The 24746-nt window shown below is 45.2% G+C and overlaps 1 protein-coding gene across 2 annotated transcripts; it reads left to right on the top strand.

Moving 5' to 3' along the window:
- The first annotated feature begins 6605 nt into the window (after positions 1 to 6605).
- elk3 (ETS transcription factor ELK3) lies at positions 6606 to 23508 on the top strand. 2 transcript variants are annotated; one of them, XM_023801928.2, is made up of 5 exons: positions 6606 to 6975; positions 15323 to 15557; positions 16607 to 17407; positions 19813 to 19935; positions 21875 to 23508. In XM_023801928.2, exons 2-5 carry the CDS (start codon positions 15351 to 15353, stop codon positions 21971 to 21973), a joined length of 1230 nt encoding a protein of 409 aa, XP_023657696.1. In that variant the 5' UTR covers positions 6606 to 6975; positions 15323 to 15350; the 3' UTR covers positions 21974 to 23508. The 2 variants fall into 2 exon arrangements, with proteins under 2 accessions (XP_023657696.1, XP_023657695.1); XM_023801927.2 differs by having other exon boundaries at positions 6607 to 6975; positions 15349 to 15557.
- Positions 23509 to 24746: the final 1238 nt, after the last annotated feature.

A 24746-nucleotide genomic window follows, 5' to 3' on the forward strand; every position in this document is an offset into this window, starting at 1 on the left:
TCAGCCAAGTCGCTAATTAAATATAACTATAAATTAAATATAAATATAAATAAATAATAATTTAAATATAAATTTACGTATCCCTTTGTAGCCTCTGTGCTGCTAGATCAGTATCCGCTACACCACCCACCTTGGTGTCGTCTGCAAATTTAACCAGTTTACTTTATGTATTGGTGTCAATTTCATTCATGTAAATTAGGAACAATAGTGGTCCTAAAATTGAACCTTGCGGTACCCCACTATGAACGCAGGCCCACTGTGATGTTGTGCCTCCTAATAACTACCCGCTGCTTCCTGTCTGTTAACCAGTTTTCAATCCAAGCTGCTATAGTTCCTAAAATCCCTGCAGCTTTGAGCTTAAGCAAGAGCTGTTTGTGGGGGACAACATCAAAGGCCTTCTGGATATCTAAGTAGATCACATCAATTTGTGATTAATTTCTCTTGTAGTTTCTTCAAAGAACTCAAGTAAATTAGTTAAACAGGACCTACCTCTCCTAAATCCATGTTAGCTGTCATGTATAGGCAAGAAGGAGATCGGAGATCCTGAAGTGCAGGGATCAGGAAGGTTTATTACTGGGATCAGGACCCTCCCCCAGATGGCGAGGGACAGGACAGGTGTCCTGAGTCGGAACTCCCGCTCGGTGATGCGGAGCAGAGGAGTAGAATCGGCGCGCTGGAATCTTAGTCTGGGTGCGTTGTCCTGGGTCGTTGCCAAGGGGATCCGTCCGACGGAAAGAGACAGGAAAAGGGAACAAGAGGCTGGAGATGACGAACGTGGCGGGGCAGGTAAGTCACGGACGGGAACGGGTCTGAGGAGGGAAGTTAAGGAGGCAAGGGTAGCACACCAGGACGACAGGTAAGGCAGGGAGAAGAGGGTAAACGGGAGACAGGTAAGTCGCTCGGTAAGGCACGGTAACATCGGCTCAATACTTCGCAACGAGTGATGGCGCTTGTTCTGCTTTTAAAACCGGGTTAATCTGCTGTTGATGCAGTGCACCTGTCTGACCCCACCCCTGTGGGCGTGACATTAGCTATCTCTCGGAATGTTATTTGAATCCAGGTAATCTACCATTTTTATTTGGATTATAACTTCCATTACTTTTCCAGTTATGCAAGTTAAATTGATTAGCCTATAGGTTGCTAGATTACTTCTATCCCCATTTTTTGAATATGGGTGTTATATTAGCAAAGGACACAATTAGAAAAGGACACAAGCTCCCCTGAAAACCCACCCTCATACATTTAACATGAATATGTCAATGCTGTGTGTTTATCTGCTCATTACATTCCACTGTCCGACGCTTGACAGTTGGACGAGGTTAACACACTAGGGCAGTGAACAATCAGGAGAACATCAACAATGGGACACAACTGGGGCAAACTAGATGAGTTACAGAGGCCCAGCAGTAACCTCTGCGGGCCTGATCGGGAAGAGATGGGACAGATCATTATAGTCCTGGTAGAACATAAGAAGGAGTTTGCTGCAGACATTGAAGGACCCCAGCCTCCTAAGGAAGTAGAGCCTGCTCTGTCCTTTCTTGTAAAGTGCTTCAGTATTGGCAGACCCAGTCCAGTTTATTGTGAAGGTGGATCCCCAGGTACTTGTATGTACTGACAGTCTCCACATTCACCCCGTCGATGGTGACAGACAGCAATGGAGGGGCAGACCTCCTGAAGTCCACTACCATTTCCTTCGTTTTGGTGATGTTCAGCTGCAGCTGGTTGGTTCTACACCATCCCACAAAGTCCTCCACAAGGCTCCTGTACTCAGCCTCCTGCCCATCCTTGATACAGCCTACAATTGCAGTGTCATCAGAGAACTTCTGCATATGGCACAACTCAGAGTTGTACTTGAAGTCCGTGGTGTACAAGGTGAACAGTACAGGAGAAATAACAGTTCCCTGTGGCGCCCCAGTGCTGCTGACCACAGCCCCAGATGTGATGTCCCCCAGTCTAACAAACTGGTGCCGCTCAGTGAGGTAATCGGTAATCCAGGTCACCAGGCTTGGGTCCACTCTCATCTGCAGCAGTTTGTCTCTCAACAGAAGGGGCTGGATGGTGTTGAAAGCGCTGGAGAAATCAAAAAACATGATTCTCACAGCACTGCCTCCATTGTCCAAGTGAGAGTACAGCCTGTGTAGCAGATAGAGGATGGCATCCCCCACTCCCACATTCTCCTAGTAAGCAAACTACAGGATGGGCCATTTATATGGATACACCTTAATAAAATGGGAATGGTTGGTGATATTAACTTCCTGTTTGTGGCACATTAGTATATGTGAGGGGGAAAACTTTTCAAGATGGGTGGTGACCATGGTGGACATTTTGAAGTCGGCCATTTTGGATCCAACTTTTGTTTTTTCAATAGGAAGAGGGTCATGTGACACATCAAACTTATTGGGAATGTCACAAGAAAAACAATGGTGTGCTTGGTTTTAACGTGACTTTATTCTTTCATGAGTTATTTACAAGTTTCTGACCACTTATAAAATGTGTTCAATGTGCTGCCCATTGTGTTGGATTGTCAATGCAACCCTCTTCTCCCACTCTTCACACACTGATAGCAACACCGCAGGAGAAATGCTAGCACAGGCTTCCAGTATCCGTAGTTTCAGGTGCTGCACATCTCGTATCTTCACAGCATAGGCAATTGCCTTCAGATGACCCCAAAGATAAAAGTCTTAAGGGGGTCAGATCGGGAGACCTTGGGGGCCATTCAACTGGCCCACGACGACCAATCCACTTTCCAGGAAACTGTTCATCTAGGAATGCTCGGACCTGACACCCATAATGTGGTGGTGCACCATCTTGCTGGAAAAACTCAGGGAACGTGCCAGCCTCAGTGCATAAAGAGGGAAACACATCATCATGTAGCAATTTCGCATATCCAGTGGCCTTGAGGTTCCCATTGATGAAGAATGGCCCCACTATCTTCCCACTAAATTGATGGTATGGTGTGGTATATGGGGTACAAAGATAGTGGGGCCATTCAAACCTCAAGGCCACTGGATATGTGAAATTGCTACATGATGATGTGTTTCCCTCTTTATGCACTGAGGCTGGCACGTTCCCTGACTTTTATCTTTGGGGTCATCTGAAGGCAATTGTCTATGCTGTGAAGATACGAGATGTGCAGCACCTGAAACTACGGATACTGGAAGCCTGTGCTAGCATTTCTCCTGCGGTGTTGCTATCAGTGTGTGAAGAGTGGGAGAAGAGGGTTGCATTGACAATCCAACACAATGGGCAGCACATTGAACACATTTTATAAGTGGTCAGAAACTTGTAAATAACTCATGAAAGAATAAAGTCACGTTAAAACCAAGCACACCATTGTTTTTCTTGTGACATTCCCAATAAGTTTGATGTGTCACATGACCCTCTTCCTATTGAAAAAACAAAAGTTGGATCCAAAATGGCCGACTTCAAAATGGCCACCATGGTCACCACCCATCTTGAAAAGTTTTCCCCCTCACATATACTAATGTGCCACAAACAGGAAGTTAATATCACCAACCATTCCCATTTTATTAAGGTGTATCCATATAAATGGCCCACCCTGTATAGGGGGTCAAGCGCATGGCGAACCTGGGGTCTTAGGAGGTGGAGCAGCAGCCGCTCAAGGGTCTTCATTACGTGTGAGGTGAGGGCAACAGGCCTAAAGTCGTTGAGTTCTTTGGGGTGTGGCTTCTTGGGAACCGGTACCAGGCATGATGTTTTCCATAGTGTAGGTACCCTCCCCAGACTCAGGTTGAAGATATGTTGGAGTGGCTCCCCCAGTTCCACAGCACAGGCCTTCAGCAATCTTGCACAGATGCCATCTGGCCCAGCAGCTTTCGGTTTCAGCCTCTTCAACTCTCACTTTACCTGATCTACAGTAATAGTAGGGGGTGAGGGGACACATTTGAAATACATGTATCAGAAATACTGCACATCTCTGCTTATTATTTTATTATTTAATTATTATAATATAAAACAATGAATAACCTTTCTTTCTTTACTTCCATCTTTGAAGCATTTATTTTTACATTATCGGTTGTGATCGCAGGGAGGCGGCAATGAAGCTTGCTTAGGGCACCACCTAGGCTTCCACCGGCTTTGAAAATAGGTGAGGTCTGATGTTTTACCTGAGACCAATTTTTTCATCAGACTTATGTGGGCAAAAGCCTGATACTTGATGGTGCACATAAATTCTGCAGCTTTGAGCATGGCTGTTGCAAGCCTTAAATTAGATTCCTGGGGTAGGCCTATGTCTAGTCCTCACTCTTTTTCTTGGGTGAACAGTAATGTATGACCATTACATAAATAAAAGTATTTAAATAAGCTTTAGAAAACCAAAGATCCATTGAGTTTGTTTTACACCTAATTGATTGTCATGTGTAATTCTTTAGTAATTTGTTAAAATTTTTGATGAATTCCCTGTCTATAAGAATCTATGAACACATTCATAACACATAATAATGCATTCATAAAGCATTACAAACAGAGCTATAAAAATTTATTAAAAGGCATAAGACTTTATAGCCATGTTTATTATGCATCATAGTGCATTATAGATGGAGAGCTTCATTGCAGCTTATGAAGCATTATAATTAACATTATAATGCCTTATGAATGTCAATAGAAGATGCTGCAATGCTATATTAATTCTTATATCGACCATTGAAGGTATCTATAATACATTATACATGACAGCTTCAAGTAAAGTGTTATCATTCTTGTCCCTGTGCTTTCAGAATTTAGCCACACGAAATTCATGTTGACACGTCAATAACGGCCACTAGAGGGCTCTGTTTATCTTCAACAAATGTATTTTAGTATAAATCCATAATCCAATCACTTACCCTGCTCAGGATTGTGGCGGCCTGAAGTCCCAGGTTTCTTAATGCACACGGCAGGGGTATACTCTAGACAGTGTGCCAGTCCGAAGAAGGACACACACAATCAACACACTATGAGTAATTTAGAAATAACAATTAGCCTAACTTCATGTTTTTGGACCATGGGAGGAGTCCAGAGGAAACTCACATCACACTGGCTGAACATGAAACCTCCACACACACAGAGCAGAGGTGGAATTCAAACAACCTACATCAGAGGTGTGAAGCAACAGTGCTACCCACCATACTACAATTTCTTATAGATACATGCAGCAAATATGTTTACTTTCTGTCAAAAATATATTCCTATGTGCAATCAATTCCACAGGCATTAAGAAATATAATTCTAAAATATACTAAAGGTACAACAGCAGGGCTTCTATAGGATCAGAACAAGAGTCAAAATAAATATTTTTCTGTTTTTCCTTGTTTTGGTCCTTTGGTATTTGTAGAACAAAAATAAATGTTTTCAGTTACTGTAAAGGGATGTTTTTATACAATGTCATTTGGTTGTCCAGCATCCATTTATTTTTATTGCATATATTTATTACATATATATGTATGTGCATGTTTGTTTAGTGCTGCACATGCATGTACATCTATGTATTGCTACCTGAGTATATATGTTTGTGCATGCTGTAAGCTACTCAGCCTATTGTATCCTTATGCATATGTGTGTGTATATGTCTGTGTACCTGCATGAGCTTGTTTGCGTGTGCCCTGGGACATGGCCTTGTCATGTGACCGCAGATGTTTGAGAGCCCCCTGTTTCCTGCACAACCAGAGGATATCCCTCCAGGAAATGGGTCTGTGGATCCTCCCGAAATGGGGCCATTGTTGTGCAGGGTGGCGCTCAGATTAAGGGGGAGGGGAAGGGCAGCTGTAATAGGCAGACAGAGGGTAAACTCTGCCCAACTATGAAATATTTCCTTGAAAAATATTGTCTTTGAACATTTTCATACATACAAACAATACAAAAAATATTAACAACTTGATTCATGGCACAGGCTAGCAAAACCTGGCAGCAGATCATTTTGTCATAAGGCAGGTAATTGTGGAACTATGACATAACCACATTACTTTTAGGAGTTTTAATTAAAAGATCAAATTTAGGCTGGAGAAAAAACATTCTGCATTTGAATATACGTATTATCTCCAACTGCAGAACGGTGCAAAATGAGAAATGCTAATACACTATCCACACTGTTGGCGGTGGTCCAGCTAGTGTTTGTGTTTATGTATGTGGCGTGGAAGAGCAATAAACGCAGCAAATAAAGACTATCCATGCACGCCCTGCATGTTCACCCTGCAGCCTATTTTCCAAAGTCGACGCCACTGCATATGCCTACCTCTAGTATAATTTTGCACGGAGCCTGTTGCCCTCCTATCAAAATGTTATTTCTGACTTAAGCTTGGCGGACTCTGACATTACGGGTTTTACGCTTTCATTGCCATGATCCCCCAGATAAAAGCGCGATCAGACCGGGGGTCTGGCTTTTGCCTCGGCATCTGTTAAACTTATTTGCAATGCCCCCTCTTCCCCCAACTCCACCCCACCAGCGGGCCATAAGACCGATCCCATCCCTGTCGCGCAATGAAAAGTGGATTCAGAAGCGTACACGTATGAGTACACAATATCACTCGGTAACACTTTGTTTAAACACGCACACACACACATGCACACGCACACACCTCGGCCGAGTGTGTGACGGAAGGAACACGAGCTCCTCCCAGTGGCGCTCGACAGGAAGACGGTGACGTCAGTTGGAGCCCTTCTGCATGTAGTTAGAGTTACAATATTACTATGTGTGCTATAATAGCGCAATGTTGGACATCGGCGGGCAGAGAGAGACGAAGGGAGGAAAAGCCTGTTTACACAGACGGCAAACCGCCTGGGGAATAATGCAGGAGAGGAAGTGAGCCGGCACTCTGTCTGCCTGCTCCAACTTCCTGCTCTGAAGAAGAAGAAAAAAAATCAGGATCTCATTACAGTTCAACAGAGCAGTCGAGACGACAGTAAGCATGGAAAACCAAGGGATTTTAATAGATTCGTTTTAAAAGTATTGCGGAGGAAAATCAAACTTCTCATATCTGGGTACGTGGAAACGAATTTTTTTTCTTTAGTCCGACAACTTTTTATTTTTTAAGACATTGATAAATTTTAATATTTTGTGTACTGTAAGATTTTGCAACGTTAACCTCAAAAATGACTTTGGAAATTTGATACAACACAGTCATCATCGTGAACTTGAAATTGCAGTAACCGTAGGCTTTAATATTTCTTGTACCGATAAAATGCCGTTTTGAATATACCTTATTCTTACGGGGCGAGTATTTTAGCAGTAAAAAAAATGGTGAATTTATGATTAATATGTGAACTTGCATATTCTCACACTGTCTGTGATAGTTGTTCATGTGCATAATGGACGCCGAAGCGTATTGATGTCGGGCTGCGATGCAAACAGAAACGACGACGCTGCAGATTTGGTTTTAAGTAAACCAAACAAAAGAGTGAAGTTTTTATAGTTCATAATAGAGCGCGGCGGTCGGGGAAAATAGGCGCATGGCCCTTTAAAAGGCTCTAGTAGAGTTTCTGGTTTGTCTGGAAACAGAGAGACTAATTGCCATGCGCTTCCGCTTTGAAGCTGGCAGCAGACAACATCTTGAAAATGACTCATTGGCGCAAACAAAGAAACTGTAGTTTTCCCAGCTTCTCCACGCATCTACTTTACGTTTGAGATCTGTTTGCATCTGTTTGCTTTTTTAAGTAGACGCCGGTGATGTTGGGCGAGTTTATTTATGAGGTTGGGGGAAAAAGTCTATTAAAATTTGCGGGGATGCTACAGCGGGGTGGACGCAAATTCGGCTCCTCGGATTTTCCACTGCCTGCGAACAGGAAGAGAGGAGATTTAGTCATGGCTAAGCAATGTCTGCGCACACCGACTAATCTCATTAGAAGTTTCCGTTCCCCTCAACACTGGAAGGTTTTGTGCGCATAGAGGCTCCGGTCCGAGCTGTTGTACCTGTGGACAGGCTTGGAGAACCGCTCCCCTAATGCCTCTCCAGCGAGGCCATGTGTTTTTACGGCAACTGTGAAATAGACCCCCACCCCCGCGCGCCGCTGTAACCCGTTACAGAAACGGGCTGGTGCCCGTTGTGGTTATAATAACACGGTAACAAACACTGGGAAGTCGGGTTTAGATCTCAGCCCTAGCACCGGTGCCTTGCTGTTAACAAAGTGGAAAGCGCTCTCCCGAATAATTGAATTATTCACCAAGGTTGTGTTAACCCCTCCGAGATATTTTGCTGGGTTTTTGTCAATCATTTATGTTGAGCATTTCATTTCGTCCAAGCCATGGATTGCTGATGCTGCGGCCAGGCAAGTCCAGATATATATATAGGCCTGTACTTGAGATGGGTATGAACGGGCAGGGGGGTGTTTTGGAGGTGTTATTTCACTAATGCAGGCAGGTAGGACGGAGCAGGAGTGATGGGTTCTCATCTTTGGCCGGTGAAAGGGGGAGGTGACTTAACATGTTCCCCTTATATATTTTACAGAAAAAATCAGTTCCTTTTTTCAGTTCATTTTTCATTTTTTATAAACCGCTCTCTTCTGGGGTGACTCAATCTTACATTTCTTCCATTTGCCTATACATACAGGACTATGGGAGTAATATTTTGCTGAGCAATATGACAGTGCAGCTGTGCCACCCAGGCCCGCAGTGAAGGTGCGACTGGCCACTCCCTCCTCATGCTGAGGCGGCACCCACATCAAGAGAAACTTTTCGCGATTGCAATTGAGCAGGGAAGTGGTATCGGGAGTTTGGGCAGTAGGCTTATATGACTCGACCTGCGAAGACGATTTATGCAATATCCTGCCTTAACCTGCAATTGCCATGGTGGTACACGAATGATCAAGAAACTCTCTTTTTACTGTCGTGCAACATTGAACCGCAATCAAATTCTTTCATTTTGGTGTGGATGGTTTGTTTCAAATCTGCTTCTAGCATTATGGTCTTCTTTGGGGCAAATGTGTGGCCTGGGGTACTATCTAAAAAATAACTGAATGGTATTAAGCTGAATAGCAGTTGATGGGCTGATAGTAGAGACGTTATTTTCATGCACATCCTAGGTCAGACACATATTTACATATTTTGATAATATAAAATGCAAGCATCAGTGAGCATCGACAGGCACTGGAGGATCTGCACACAAGCCCAGTAGCAAGGGTTCCAATTAGATGTGGAATTTTATGGGAGGATATCATTGGTTAGGACAGTGTGCTGGCTGGCTATTTAGTTATGACTGTTTGGATTGAAATCTGTTCTGTGCTGCTTCATCTCTGCACCGCACCAGGCCTATGATCCGCTCCACATAGCCCCGCCTCACCATCTGCACCCTGTGTCTCCAGACCATGGTGTTCCATTTGTGCTGGGAAGTCCTTCATGGTGGGGGCAGCCCCTGGGAATCACGAGGCACATTGAGCACGCAAAATGTGAAGATCGCTCCTAGGAGCTGAAAAAAAGCCACAAACGGTGGACTTTGAGGACTCCCTCTGTCTGCCGCAAACAATGACTCATTATTCTCCAGGATCAAATTGCACCAGAGGAAACGGAGCCTAAATATACGCAGAGAAGGCAAATAGAGCAACTCTGGGTATTCCCAGACTAAGTGGGTGTTTGATTGTGTGTTTCGCAGTGAACCTTACAGAGAAACTTGCCACACTCTGACAGACCTGACGTGCACTACGCTTAGCTCCAGCTGACTTATCGCACATCTATCACAGCCCAGCACGCCTTCTCTGTTAAGAGATTGTCCCGGACTGTCAGTGGGCTAGCACAGCTGTGCTTTTATGTAGTTATTGTAACCCCTTGTTATTGTGCATTCTCTATCTAAGAAGTGCACCATTATATAATTAGTTTTCCTCAGATTTCCCATTAATCTGGGTACAGTTTTAGCTTTGCTTTTTGCATTATATGTAGAAGTGTATTAAAGCTCATATCCAAACATGACATTTTAATATTCATTTGGTCACGTGGTGGCACATCCCCAAGACCCTTAGAAACATAATGGCTCCTTTAGACGCATTTGAGGAAAAGCTATGGAAAAGGGATGTTTTGTTGTTGATGTCGACAGAGGCTGAAAAATGGCAAAGGAAGCTATCTGTTTGGAGGAGCCCTGTAACATCCGGGGCTTCCGATCTGTTCCCCCGGCAGGAATTCCCACCTTTCAATCCATGATCGCCTTTCCCAGGAAGACGCACTTCAGATCAGAATTGGAGGAAGTCCTGATTTAGACAGTTTTATAGTTTTTGAATGCAGATGGAAACTTAGAGGATGCTTTGGCAGGAAATGGTTTATTTTGCTTCTGGTGGAAAAAAAAACCTTGTTCCACTCTGACTTTTGTGCTTATTCCCTGAAGTTTTGGGAAGCAGTGCATGATGGGTGAGGAGGGCTCTGTGAGGTGGACTGAGGGAGTGGCAGTTTGCCTTTAGAGTGGACGGGAGCTTTTTTAAATTAGTTCCACACTTATAGGATGGAGTGGGAGATGGAGAACACCAAATGCTGGAGACTGGTTTTACTGGAGTCTCTGAGCTCCCCAGAAACTGTGTAAAAGTTCTCTTCACTACATCTTCTCAGTCCCGCAGACAAGCACAACTGCGACTCAATGGTGTTCGGATCTGCCCCCCCTGCCCCTGGGTGGGAAGTGGTCATGTCACAGTTTGTTTTTCACCGGGAACGGAAGGTGTGATAAAGGGGGGTTTCAGAGTTCATTATGGGCATCTGCGGTCGGCTTTCCACACGGACCCAGCACGGACGTGACTTGCGACTGTGCGTTTTGGGGTCCAGTGATTGGAGTCGCTACCCTCTTCAGTAGAAGCGCATGGGTTTGATGGGCCATTCATACTGTGGAGCAGAGATGTCTCCTAAAAACAATATTTAAATAAGTCACAGTGGTAACATCAAGAATACCAGCATACTCCATACCAGGCTTTGATCAATCATCACGCATGTGTAGGAGATTGTTCATAACTAACCGTGGTCAGTGCTGGTTGGCTTACTGCTGTCGGATTACCAGGTAGCGTAGCTCTCCCTATGCTCCAAGGATTCCTGGTCTTGTACTCTGGTGTGATGACAACCTGTATCATTACAGTGATGTATCCAGCTGTATTAATGAGTATTTGTCCCAGCTACACATTGAAAGTGGCTTAAATCAGTGACTAAATGTCTATTTAATTGAGCGTCATTCCGTAGCACCACAGACGTCTTGATTGAAGAGAGTTCATTAGTGTAATTTTAGGCCTTGCTGCTATTTTTACTCGGTGCGTCAGAGTAAACAGGCCCAGTGTCGTCCTCCTTGGGCCTGTTGAGGTCGAGGCTGGCGGAGTGAGAAAGACGCTGCATAAATTCCAGAGTGTGACGAGCCCTTTCCTGAAAAGGACGGGGGATCCAGAGGCCGTAAACCATCTGGGCCGGCCCAGGCGGGGCGGCGCTAAGCTACCGTCAAATCCACCTCGCCGACTGCTCGGGAAAGACCTTCTGGTCTGGTACCAGTCCGACAGGCGGACCCACTGAACTCACTCCCCCCCCCCCCCAAAGCACTCGACAGCTGCACTAAACCAGTCAGTCGGAGCAGGTAGTGCAGATTTCTGCTTTGAGCACTCGAGGGGACTGTCTGCTTGACCGGCGGCCAGCCAGCCCCCCACCCCCACTTCCCTCCACCACTAGGGGGAGGGGAAGGGAAAACGAGAAGGTGGCGAGTCGTCAGCTGAGTAAACGGATCCTGATGGGGCGGGGGCAGCGCCCGCCACAGCACAGACCAGCGTGCACGGCTGCCTCTGTGATTTATTTGTTCACAGAAGTGGGGGGGGGGGGGGGGGGCAGGGAGTTTGGTGAATTCAGTGTGATGGTGGATAGTGTGACATATTTATAAGCACCCAACCTGCCTGAAACCACGCGATCGGAGACCTGCTTTAGCCCTGTCAGCACAGGCGACAGCGGCACCCCCCCCCCCTAGATGTGGGTCTGCATTTGGCCCCCTCTGTTTCCTGTAGAAGTGGGGGCTGCTGGAACACAGCGTATTACTTTAAGGAATCACACCCCTCCCTGTGCCACCCCCTCCTGCTACTGACATGCTGGCGGGGTGCCTGACCTCCACTGCTGCCCCCCCACCCCCCCCCATTTCTCTCTCTGGGCCCCTGAGGAGCAGGGGTTCGAGCAGGGCCTCCCAGCAGTCCGCCTCACGTTTACACCACTCTGACATCAGAGGGTAGAGGGGTTATGGGACTAAAAGCATCTTGGGTAACATCCCAGAAGTCATGCTGGGCTGTTCGTGAGCAAACTACCTTAATTGGTCAGTAACTGGGTTAAATTGTAAGTTATATAAGTTGCTTTGGGTAAAATATTCTAAGCTGCTAATAATCTAGAGCAGGGCACACGCATAAGACAGGATGCCAGTCCATCGCAGGGCACATGCGCACACACACATTCAGGTTTTACAGGCAATATAGAGTCCTCTAATTCACATCACATCCGTGGACTGTGAAGGAAAAGCAGGGTTCCTGAAGGAAACACACATGAACAGGAGGAGAATGTGAGACACCGGCTGGGCAAGAGACAACTCACAGTCAAGTGCCCCAGAAGTAGGCTGTGGGTCCATAATGATAGTAATACATAACCATAGCCCTACAGTGCTCACTATCACACCATAACATGAGAATAATCATCCATCCATCCATCCAGAACTAGGCTGTGGGATCATAATAATGATGATACCTACCGTATGATATCTCTGTGGAGCTCAGCTTCGTGATCTGATGTTTACATGGCTGATATTGCTTTTTCCTGATAAATATTCATTATTTTTTTACTTCGCTCTCCCGAAATTTTTTGCAAGTAAGGCTCCTCCTGCTGCATGGGTGCAGCTTCCGGTTCCGTCAGTGGAGAAGCAGTGGAGAAGCAGGATCATCTAGCACCCCCCCCCTTTCAACAATCTGACTCTCTTTGCTGGAGGCCTAGCAACACCCTTTTAATCTCTCCTCAAAGGAGAAATGCTATTCTGCTTGGTTGCAAACAATTTCAACATCTTTCAAGTAATTCTGAAATTCTGCATTTCTATTAATAAACCAAAATGACTTTCTTCTTCCTGTATGTCGTATTTGCCTAGAAGTTTCTGTTTAGAACCAGGAAATGATATAAACAACTTAATTAGTTATGTTAATAACACAAATGAAATCATTTAATTGATACCTGAATGACTGCTTTGTTCTTTGAAGAAGTTTACACACACCTCTGGAATGTTATAAGGCAGTAAAGGTAAATTTGATGACAGTGGGGCATTATGGGTAGTCATTTGCCTAAATGTGGTTTTTCCCTTCCACGCTCATTGGGCTGTCTGCTGTCTGACTTGTTTTGTGAGCATGATTAAAACCCATCAGAGAGCAGGAGCAGGTTCAATTGTTGGGTGGGACCCTGACATCACACGCCTGAGGAGGGCGCTTAAGCTAGGCTGCCTTACAAATAACAATAAAAAGCAGGTAAATATGTCATATTACTGATCATGCTATACATTTTGTGTATTTATGTGCTACAGTCATGGTGTACGGTAAACGGTAAATAAGCCTGTTTTTATGCAGGAACATGGTCATCACCCTGATTTTAAGGACAGGAACTAGGAATTTTCCAACAAGGGTATTTAGAATAATAGAGGACTCTATATGAATTAGAGGCATACCTCTGTTTGCACAGCCACTTGAAAAACAGACACTCTTCTTGATATGTTTTGGTCAGTTTCACCTGGGGCATGGGGGGGGAGGTTACTGTCACACAGAAAATGGCCCCCCTTCTGAGCACATTGGTCTCGCCGAGGGCAGGTGAACGCAGGGCTTGGGGCAGGGGCTAATTGGAGTGCTCAACCCTGCCAGATCTCGGCATGATTGCAACAAATGGATGCTCTTTACTCCAGATGACCGGAGTGCTTGAATCAATATAGCCACGCTACTTACGGCTCTGAATCCAAAAATACAGCAGCAGACCGGCTGCTCTGTGAGATTGTGGGCACGGAAGCAGCTCAGTATGATCCCCTCATTTCCATCCTGGTTACAGCTTTTTGGTTTCGGCATCTGCAGCTCTGTGTTTAACAGGAGCTGTACCGCTGCTCTCCCAAGTCCCAGCTCTGTCAGCCCCACCCTCTTTTTCATGCTGCTAATCAGCAATGGGTATATGGGAAGGCTACAAGCTGATTGAAAGATTAACGTGACACTCACCCGTGACAACCAGTATCTAGCAGGCATTTGACAGCCTAGCCAAAGGTACATGTTGGGGCCAGGGAATGGAATCCCAGCTGATTGGCTTTGTCAGCATTATGTGCTCATGTGATTTGGGCTGTGGGCCTTCCTTCCCAACCTGCCCCTCCTGCTCTTGCTCTCCTGGAGAGACCTTCCTCTCCCACATATCATTTCCTATTGTCATTCAATAGGGTGATTAGAATTTAATTTTATAAGACCTCAGATTTGATGCGTTTTGTCATTGCGTCAGTAAGAACTACAGTTTAGTTTAGGGAGCTGACCTGATAAATGTAAACCTGCATCAGCATCTTGTTGTTTGAGCCACTTTTCGGAAGAAAAAAAAACTTTTAGACTAAAAGGAAAAGTTGCCATGAGTCACCACCAACAGCCCCTTCCTCCTGAAGCCCCAATGACATCAGCCCCTAAACCTCCTGAACAAGCTAATTAAGCTCTTGGCACAACCACAGGCTGTACTGGACGTCTGACATGGGCTTTTTACAGGCCTTGCTTAACATGTAGCAGAACAGGAAAGGCGCAGTAATGTCTGCTGGATCCTGAACGAGAAGCGGATTCCTGTGCCAGTTTTCTCATGTGAAGTTCAGTTCAAAGCCTCGCAGTGTTTGTGCATCCAGCTCAGACACCGGGCTGTGGCTCATTCAGCTACTGCGCCCGTCTCTGACCTGTGGGTGGGTCTGCTGCCTCTCTCATTGCTCCTCTTGTGCATCTTCTACTGGAAGCTGCTCCCCTCCAAACCACCTCACAATCCGAAACATAATGGGCTTATGGAGTTGGTTTGGGTCTGGAGTGACTTCCACAAACAGCCCAAGGGAGTCCATGGTGTCTGTGCCTCATCTGGCTCGTCTCCTTTTCTTCCTGTTACCGATTCAGCCATGTTCTTGCTGCACGCCATGTTTTGAATTCATAGATAGAAGCTTTGGGGTACTTAGAGCAGAGATAATAATCATTGATTCCAGGAATGCTTTGTTTAGCTGTAAGATTCTAGAAATGATCTACAGCATAGCTGGAGACCCAGAAAGGTGTTTTTAATTTAGCACTATGGTGATCATTGTAATACCTATGATGTCCCTTGTCTCGTGCCTGCATTGATGCTGGTTCAGTGGCAGTGTCATGTATGTGATGACTGTTGGTTTCATAGGTATGGCTGCATCTCGTTGGTCCTAGGGATGGAAAGCGCGATCACACTGTGGCAGTTCCTGCTGCAGCTGCTTCTGGACCAGAATCACAAGCATTTGATCTGTTGGACCTCCAACGATGGCGAGTTCAAGCTGCTTAAGTCTGAGGAGGTGGCCAAGCTGTGGGGCCTGCGCAAGAACAAGACCAACATGAACTACGACAAGCTGAGTCGTGCCCTGCGCTACTACTATGACAAGGTGAGTCTGAGCTGCAATATTGAGAGTCAGTGCATGAACTATAACAGAGTGAGTCTAAGCTGCAATACAGAGAGTACATGACCAGGTGAGTTTTAGCTACAATACGGATTGTCAGTGTGTGAACTATGACAGAGTGAGTTTGAGCTGCAATATGGAGATTCAGTGCATGACCAGGTGAGTCTGAGTTGCAGTTTAGAGAGTCAGTGTGTAAACTATGACACGATGAGTCTGAGCTGCAATACGGAGAGTCAATATGTGAACTATGATAGAGGGAAAATAAACTGCAATACAGAGAATCAATGCATGACCAGGTGAGTCTAAGCTAACATACAGAGAGTCAGAGTTTGAACTATGTCAAGGTGACTCTGAGCTACTATACAGATACACAGGGAGTCGACATATAAAGTATGATCCGTAGAATCAATATATCCATTATGACATGAATCATGTATCACCTATGATATGGTGAGTCAGTGTGTAGTCTGTGTACAAGCTACTGCAGGGAGATTCACTGTGAGGAGCTGTTGCATAATCAGTGAATCGTTACATGCTTGTTGTCGTACAGGGCGTTGATAAACACAGATGGCTGTTACGCTTATTTGATTAGCTCAACGGTACGTTAGACTGGAAAAACAAGTAGGACAGGACAAAAGTGAAAGTGCATTAAATTAAACTAACCACTTTGAGTGGTCAGGATAAAGAACAATGAGACCAAACAGGTCAGTATAATTTTCTTAGTTTAGTAAAAGTTCTGGTTTTATCGCACTAATCAAATGGCCCCATAATGCCACAATTATGTCCCATGATACTCAGCATAGATGTGTGCTCATGGGTTTACAGGTACAGATGTCCCTCTGACATTTACAGAGGACCCAGAAACTTCTGCTGTCAAAACTTTATCAGTCCTACCTTCACAACACAGAGATAGAGGGGAATATTGTGTCACATAAAGGAAACATTTGGAAGAATTTTGTGACAAAATGGAATAGTAGTTCTAGGGAAATATTAAAAGCTCTTTCACTAATTCACCCTACTCCTCATGTTCCCAGAACATCATCAAGAAGGTGATTGGCCAGAAGTTTGTGTACAAGTTTGTGTCTTTCCCGGAGATTCTGAAGATGGACCCACAGACAGTGGAGATGGGCCGTGAGGGGGGTGGGGCCATTCTTCAGGAGGCGGAGCTGCTGGGGGCTGACGGCGAGGAGGACCCCCCTAAGGTGGCGCTGTCAGGCCTGCGGGGCACTGCTGCTGCCTGCCGGAGCGAATACCTCCACTCGGGCTTGTACTCGTCCTTCACGATCAGCTCCCTGCACAACCAGCCGCCACTGCTGCGAGCCGTCAAGGTGGAGCCACGGGCGGAGCGCCCTCAGGAGGCGCGGACCGTCATCCGCTTTGTGCCCAACCGCTCTGAGAAGGGAGGGGCCCACTCAGCGGTGTCGCAGCCTCCCTCCCCGCCCCGCCCCTCCTCCTCCTCCTCTTCCTCTCCTGGAGAGGCCTTCTTCCCACCCAGCCTCCCTGGCTCCCCCCGGTTGTCTGCTTCTCGCTCACCCTCCCCCTCCCCCAGCCCTGGCTTCCTGCCCGGGAAGGGGCGGAGCCCCAAGGTGGAGATGGACGACCTGGAGCAGGGAGCCCAACCCCTCAACCTGTCAGCCGGTCACAGAGAGCGCGGCACCCAGCCCGCTGAGAAGAGGAGTGGCAGCAACGGACTCCCGCCCAAAACCAAGAAGCCCAAGGGCCTGGAGATCTCAGCCCCCTCCCTGTTACTGTCAGGAAGTGACATCGGATCCATTGCCCTCAACAGCCCAGCACTTCCATCAGGGTCCCTGACCCCCGCCTTCTTCACTGCACAGGTATGTGTCGACGGTACACCCCTGCGTCAGGATGGTTCCTGTGCACACGGTTCTATGCTCCACTAAGTCCTTAGCACTGCTGCTTATTAATAGCTGTCCATGATGAAGAATCAAAATATTTCTGTAAATATTATGCCTACCCTGCACTGGATACATGGTTCAGATGAACTCTTAGATAAAGATAACTGAAAAATAGAAACCCTCCTATCCTAACCGTCAATAGCACAGCTAATAATATTAGCATAATATTAGCTCTCTGCGGCCGGTATCCAGAAGCTAGGTTTCTTGCTTGTTTCTTGGATTTAAGGTACCCCAGTTTAAATGGGCTTTACCTTTGTTCACTTACATTACACTTTCATTGTTCATTTGATTTCCTCTGCCGGCCCCTGGAGGATGGGCTCCTTCTCTGAGTCTGGCTCCTCCCGAGGTTTCTTCCTTCTAGGGAGTTTTTCCTTGCCACTGTCGCCTCTGGCTTCCTCACTGGGGGCTTTGGGCAGGGGTAACGTAAAGCGCTTTGAGAAAATGCGCTGTACAAATAAAATTGAACTGGATTGGATTGGACTGGATTCCAACAAGTTATCTGGCAAGAAATCCAGCTTTGTGCTACAGGCCCTGCTGTTACTTGCTTTGAAAATTAGAACTCATCCGACCCATGAACCAATCAAAAGCTTAGAATTCCCATCTGTTTCATTGGTTGACCTGCTGTTTGTTTGGCTGTGCGATGGCCAGGTACAATTTCTTAACCAGCACTCCAAGCATGCCTAAAGAATATCAACTTGGAGGTAAATAGCAACAGCCGAATGGGCTGAAACCTGACAAAGACTATCAATGGTTGTGCAGCCTTTCTCTGAGACACAGTTGTGTCAATCTTTAGTGCTAATGTCAACATTTAGTGCTGATGTGATACCTTAAAGCAAGTTGTTACTTAATGTATTGCAGTGTTCATTGCAATACAGTAGTAACACATGTGCAATGGTTCCCACAATGTTCATAATGAATCCATATATGAATACTGCTGGGAAGATCATCTGAAACAGAAAACATGTGCCTGAAATCTTATATGTGTTCATATTTACTTCACCAGGGCTTAGATTGTATAGGAGAAGGCAACCTGAGTTTAAAAGGAAAATGTAGGGCTCCCAAATCCCCCCAGATAGGGGATAAGAGAGGAAAATCCATAAATGAAACCATATGTGCTTAATCCAGCAGATCATGAACGCCACGCCGAGTCTCACAGCAACACAACACTACTTCATTTAGGTGGCAGGTCTGGGGGAGGGGAGAGGGGTCAGATATTGATTTCATTTGCTCCTCCCTAGCCTCAGGGGGGCGGGGCCTTCAATGTCTTGACCGTTAAGGGGTTCATTCAAATGTGCAAGAAGCTTGTCTCACACTGTTCCTGCAACCAAACACTGATGGATACTGACCAAAGGGAAAAATGTTTCACTTTTAGGAATAATCACCAGAAGGTGAAACCTATCAAACACACTAAAAATAAAGAGACACTTCTCTCTCAAACACTTCATTTTTATGGAAATCTCTCTCTTAAACACAATAAGGAGAAACCTCCTTTAAACTCATTTACAGAAAAGAGAAACTTCACTCTCCTGCAAACTATACTTAATGCAAGTGACAGCTGTGGTTGCTCAGATGTCCGATGGTAGTAATTTTTTTGGTAACACTTTCCTTGTTGGGGTACAAATAATATAGTATTATACTATTATTTATGTATTAATTAACTACAAACTGTTACATACTGATCACATGTTAAATCACTAATTAATCATGATGCATGTTTTATCTCAAGCAGTTACTGTATTTGTTACTATTTCGGTTAATTCTGTAAACTTAATTACTTAAGGAACTACTAAGGAACAAGTAATAACTGGAATACTGATCTCATGTTTTTTCATCATTAATGAATCTTGATGCATCTTTTATCTGAAGTATCTATATTTGTTCATGATTTGTTCATATCTTGTACTTCAGTAGTGAAAAAAAGTATAGAGTGTTACCATTTTATCTTTTATCTTTAGCTTTTCAAATTTGAAATCTGATGAGTGATTAGAGTTACACACTTTTTGATAAATCTATGTCTAATTACAGGCATTTAAACTTCTGCCAGAATCTTTTATCTTAGCTAAAACTCCCACCCAGAGCAATATGTAATTAACAATCTGTGCATAAACTTTCTTATTTAAATGTGCAGTAGCAAGGCCTGGGTCTTTAGTTACTACAGCACTCACAGCCTTTCACCCACTCAGTATGAATAGCACACATGTATAAGGCAGAATGCAGGTATTTCCATAGAAACCATGTGACATAAAGTGAATTTCATGTTCACATGCTGAGTGCCATCTTGATTTGAAGCCCCTGACCCTAACCTTCCTGTGCTATATCTGCAGACTCCCTCAGGGCTGCTGCTGACTCCCAGCCCTCTGCTGTCCAGCATTCACTTCTGGAGCAGCCTGAGCCCCGTGGCCCCCCTGAGTCCTGCCCGGCTGCAGGGCCACAGCTCCCTGTTCCAGGTAGGACCGCCAGTTGGAGCAGAGGCTGGACAGAAGTGTAGATCTGGGAGAGAAGGGGTCAGGGAGGATAGGACATGGGGGGGGGAGTTGGGGGCAATTAGAGAGGTAACCAATGTTATGCTCTGAGTCACACTCAGGTAATAGGACAGGTTATATTGGTCATGTTGTACTGAATAAAGCGACGAGGACAGGATAGCAAACTCACCCCTCTGTCCCCACCTCCTAGCTAAGTGCGGTCTCAGCAGTCAGGCATGACAATTGGTGGGGGGGGAGTCAACCTGGGCATCCTTCCTGTCTGAGCACAGGGGAAGCCTGCAGGTCAGCAAGCTGGGTCTCATTTACGCACGGCCGTCCTTGACCAGTCCGGCCCACTTCCCTGCTTTCTGGAGCCCCCATGAGGATATTCAAAAAAAAGCATGAGGAAAGGACAACAGGAAGACGTACTGTCGCCATGGTGACCAAAGCTAGATCCTGTTCCTGTGTACTTGCTGGCAGCCCCTCCCATACAAGAACAATAGTAGCTGCCCGCTGCCGTATCGCGGCCAGGGCCCAGTGGCAATCCAGGAGGGCTAGCATGGAACGGCGCACTGTGGGTGTGGGTGGGGACTGGGGGGGGAGGGAGAGAACCGATCCGTAGCCCACGCAGCGGCCGAGCGTCCAAAAGGTCAGTGCAGTTAGTCACCCTGCTCCAGCAGGCCACATGACCGCCTTGTGCACTCCCCCCCCATTGCGACAACTCCCCCGGATGAAATCACCGCTGACTAACGTGCGAGTCAGGCCCCCCTGGCAGGCACGGACTGGACCGCAGAAGCCGGTGGCGATGGCACTAATCAGGCAGTGGCTGGACCAACATTACTTTTATGGTGGAATCTCCAGCTCTGCATGTGACTAGAATGGAATGGCTTTGGGCACGAGGACCATTAACGAGAATGCACTGCCTGTAACTGGCTCTGGGGGTCGCTCTGCAGTGCTTTCCAGCATGAGACCCCCACCCCCGCATAATTTTGGCTGACGGGGCTGCTGTGAATATGAGAAGTGGCTCACACCGCCGCCGCCGCCACCCCACCCTGCTTTTTATTTAGCTTTCGAGTCTCTGGTTGGCTCACTCCCCTCTCAGCTTTTCCACAAATGCGGCCGGGAGTGTGGGGGGGTTTCAGTGCCAGGGCCGGATCACGGGTCCGTTTCCATGGTGTCTCCGCCTCACCCCCCCCCCCCACCAAAACGCCTTTTGTCAGCGTGCCTCTGCATGGAAATAAACTACAGATGTTTCCTGTCAGCTTCAGAGGGGAGGGGGCATTTCCTGTGCTGGGGGTTGGGGTTAGGATGATGGTTGGGGGGGTGGGGGCTTGTGGGGTCATGGTGGGGTAGTCTGGTCTGGTCAGTGGGTCCTCCTAGCAGCTCTGGCTGATGGCACTGGGCATGTTCACATTATGCACTGCTTCATGCCAAACAGAAATTTCTGCAGACTCAGTCCATAGGCCGTTCCTGGACTCCTCATGTTGCCTTTATCATGTGAAATAACAGAATTTTAATTAATGTGTGACATCTATGCAATGCTATTATTCATTAGGATTATGACAACACATGACAGGAATTAGTTTACAGTTTGATCATATTCTAATTTAACAACTACCTCTTTAAATGGGTCGTCTTTAGGTGGGAAGTAGGTGTGCAAACTGCCAAACGCATGCCTTTTGCATCATCCTCTACCGGAAATCACCCAAGCCAGTAAAGACATTTGTACAGATATATTATCTGTTTTGTGTCTTTAGAGCTTAATAATCAAGCAGCTTACATATGGTCCCTTAAATACACTCACTTGCTTTCATTGAGTGTATTTTTAGAGCTTAATAAAGAAGCAGTTTACACACGATCCCTTAAATACACACAGAGCAGTGCCACTCTCAGCCTCCTCACCAAGTGTCTTCTGTGCTCGCAGTTCCCCACCCTGCTCAACGGGCACATACCAGTGCCCCTGCCCAACCTGGATGGAGCCTCCTCACCCCTGCTGCTTTCCTCTAGTGCCCAGAAGTCCTGATTCTGCTCTGCAGCTAACGGACAGGCTCCGGTCATTGACCACATCCACCAGTCCCCTCTCTCTGCCACTGTTACTGTTGTCGTCATCATCATCATCATCATCATCATGGCCGTCCAGGTGGACAGAGTCAGCGATAGCGTTCTAGGTTTTTTTGTTTTTTTTTTTGGTTTTGCACATTCACAGTGAAACCATGTACAGAAAATCCATTTCTTCTTTACGATTTATTTTTTTTTATAAACTTTTGTGTTTTGTTTTTAGCCAATAAAATACCTTCAAACGTATGCCCCACCCTCCACACACACACACACACACACACACACACACACACACACCCTTCCCATTAGCGGTTTCGGGTTTCCAAGCTCACGGGCCCAACTGGTACTCACGCGAGTGCCCTTGGTCACGCTGCTGTGTATCCTGCCTCCGGGTCAAACCAGCCAATCCCTGGCCTGGCCTATCCTGCGTGAGGCCTCGAAGCCCAAGAGCCAAAGACTACCAAGCTCAACACTGTCGAGTGTGACTGGACCAAAACTGCCTGGAGTGTGACCTGATTGGGTGACACTGGATTCCAGATGCAGATACACTTTCTAAACAGGACGCCAATGTTTCCAAAGACACATAGTCAGTATTTTAATGTGCTTGGTGCATCATGTGTGTGTTAAGACATAGACAAGAAAGAAAGGGGTGAAATTGTTGCTTTTTTCCATGTCCGATTTAAAGAAAAATCTTTTTCATTTCCATTGGAGGCTGTGAATCTGGTTTCTGTCATTGACGTTTTGTATTGTATTGTAATAAACTGTATTGTATCATCTGCACTGTGCTTTAACGTTAGTACCGGCTGTGCCTTCCCATTGTAAGGATTATGTAAATGTATTATTTCTAGCTTTATGGGAAAACAAAAAAAAACTTCTTTCAAAGACGAAATTCCAGTACATTAAAAAGGCTTTGTAATAGCTTTTAATTATTTTTTCATAAAGGAATTGATACAAATGTATTCTCATATTAATTTTATATTTTGTGCTTTTTAAGAGTCTAGGGACTATGCCTATAAATAAACACAAAGCATTGAATGCTATAGTATACTTCTGTATTCATTATTGAATGATTTTTTTTTTTAAAAAACACAAGCCATTTTGCATACTTATGTACACAAGTATGAAAAACACTGAAAACTGTGGCTGCTTCAACTAAGATGTGTTTCTAATGGAATGAAGCAGCTGAGATATTTGCTTTTAAACATCTTTCTGTCAACCTCACTCTGTGCAGTGTTTTAACCCCCCCTTCCCCCCAAGCTGGGAATATGTAAATTAAATAAAGAAAAACAAAACGCTGGCCTGATGAAGGTTAATGTAATTTTTACATAAAATATTTTATTTTTTTCAAAATTTTCTTTCTCAAACTATAAAGCAAAATCTGGAGAGAGAAAATAAGAGTTGTTTAGTGACTGGGGAACAACCACAAGGCCTATTGTTACTACAAAAAAGATTAAGGATTCTCAATGTCTCCTGCATATAATAAAGTTTTATTGATTGAAAGTTCCTGGATGTAGTTCTCCTTGGGAAGGAACACAATGGGTCAGCTTAATTACAAGACGGGGTTCCAAAGCCCCCATCATGAGGACTATGGTCTGTGGAAGACCAAACACTGAAAGGACCAGGTCAACTGCAGACTAAAAGGTTCTCTCCTCCACCTCCAGCTCCATTAAAGCTAGAATTTGAACTTGTTATTCTGTGTTGGGTTTCTGCTCTTAGTTCTAGGGTTATAAGCAGCCTGTTAGGGACCTTGGAGAACTAACAAACTGCTAAAACTTCGGCTTCAGGTTGTGTATGTTAGAAGCTGACATGTCAAGAAGTGCACAACTTTTTGTTTAGTGATAATAATGAAAGCCAAAAATGACAATGTTGCTCATCAAAATAGGAAGTTGATATATTGGACTGGACTTTTTAACCAGTGAAGAAACCCTGGATCAGAAGGTTTGCAGTGTTACTGGATTTGAATTTGAAACATTGAGAGTCCAGATCTTCTAAATGTCATGGAGAAGTTAAAATTCCACTCAAACTCTTAAACCTATAGAAGAAGGATCTCCAGTGGACCTCAACACTGCTCCACACAACATTCTTGGCTAGGTTCATCCATACATCCATCCCTTCCTGCCTTTATACATCTCTCTCCATCGTGACCACACCACACTGGTCCTGGATCAGTGAAATTCCAGAGCTCACCTGGTGACTGCAGGGCCTCAACTCCTGACAGCTGTCTCACAAGGCTTCCTTCAAGATGGTAGACAAGTGTTTGTACACATATACACATATATATTCACATATATACACATATACACATATATACCTACATATATACATACATACATACACATACACACACACACACATATATATATATATATATATATATATTTGTGTATGTATATATATACAGTCATCCCTCATTTATCGCGGTTAATCCGTTCCAGACTCTACCGCGTTAAATGAAATTCCGCAAAGAAGGATTCTTAACTTCTTTATTATTCGGCTGCACCTGGCGTTGAAGGATTTGCGGGGGTGCTCGAATACATAGGCCTACAGTCCATACGTATAGTAATTTTAATTTTAATTGCAATACAGAGGTGTATAATTGACTCAGACAACTGAGCGTGCGCTGTATCATTTTCACTGTCTATCAACTTTTTAATGAATAAATGTATTTGAAAAAACCGCGATATAGTGAAGCCGCGAAAGTCGAAGCGTGAAATGGCGAGGGACAACTGTACATGCAT

Source organism: Paramormyrops kingsleyae, chromosome 3 (assembly GCF_048594095.1).
Source record: "Paramormyrops kingsleyae isolate MSU_618 chromosome 3, PKINGS_0.4, whole genome shotgun sequence".
In the NCBI taxonomy this organism is placed as follows: Eukaryota; Metazoa; Chordata; class Actinopteri; order Osteoglossiformes; family Mormyridae; genus Paramormyrops; species Paramormyrops kingsleyae.

What these genes read in the sequence shown, in the direction of transcription:
- elk3 (XM_023801928.2), top strand. Translation starts at nt 15,351, where the DNA reads ATGGAAAGCGCGATCACACTGTGGCAGTTCCTGCTGCAGCTGCTTCTG. An exon ending in CCGCCTTCTTCACTGCACAG is followed by an intron (nt 17,408 to 19,812) that starts GTATGTGTCGAC and finishes CTATATCTGCAG; the next exon opens with ACTCCCTCAGGGCTGCTGCT. An exon ending in GCCACAGCTCCCTGTTCCAG is followed by an intron (nt 19,936 to 21,874) that starts GTAGGACCGCCA and finishes CTGTGCTCGCAG; the next exon opens with TTCCCCACCCTGCTCAACGG.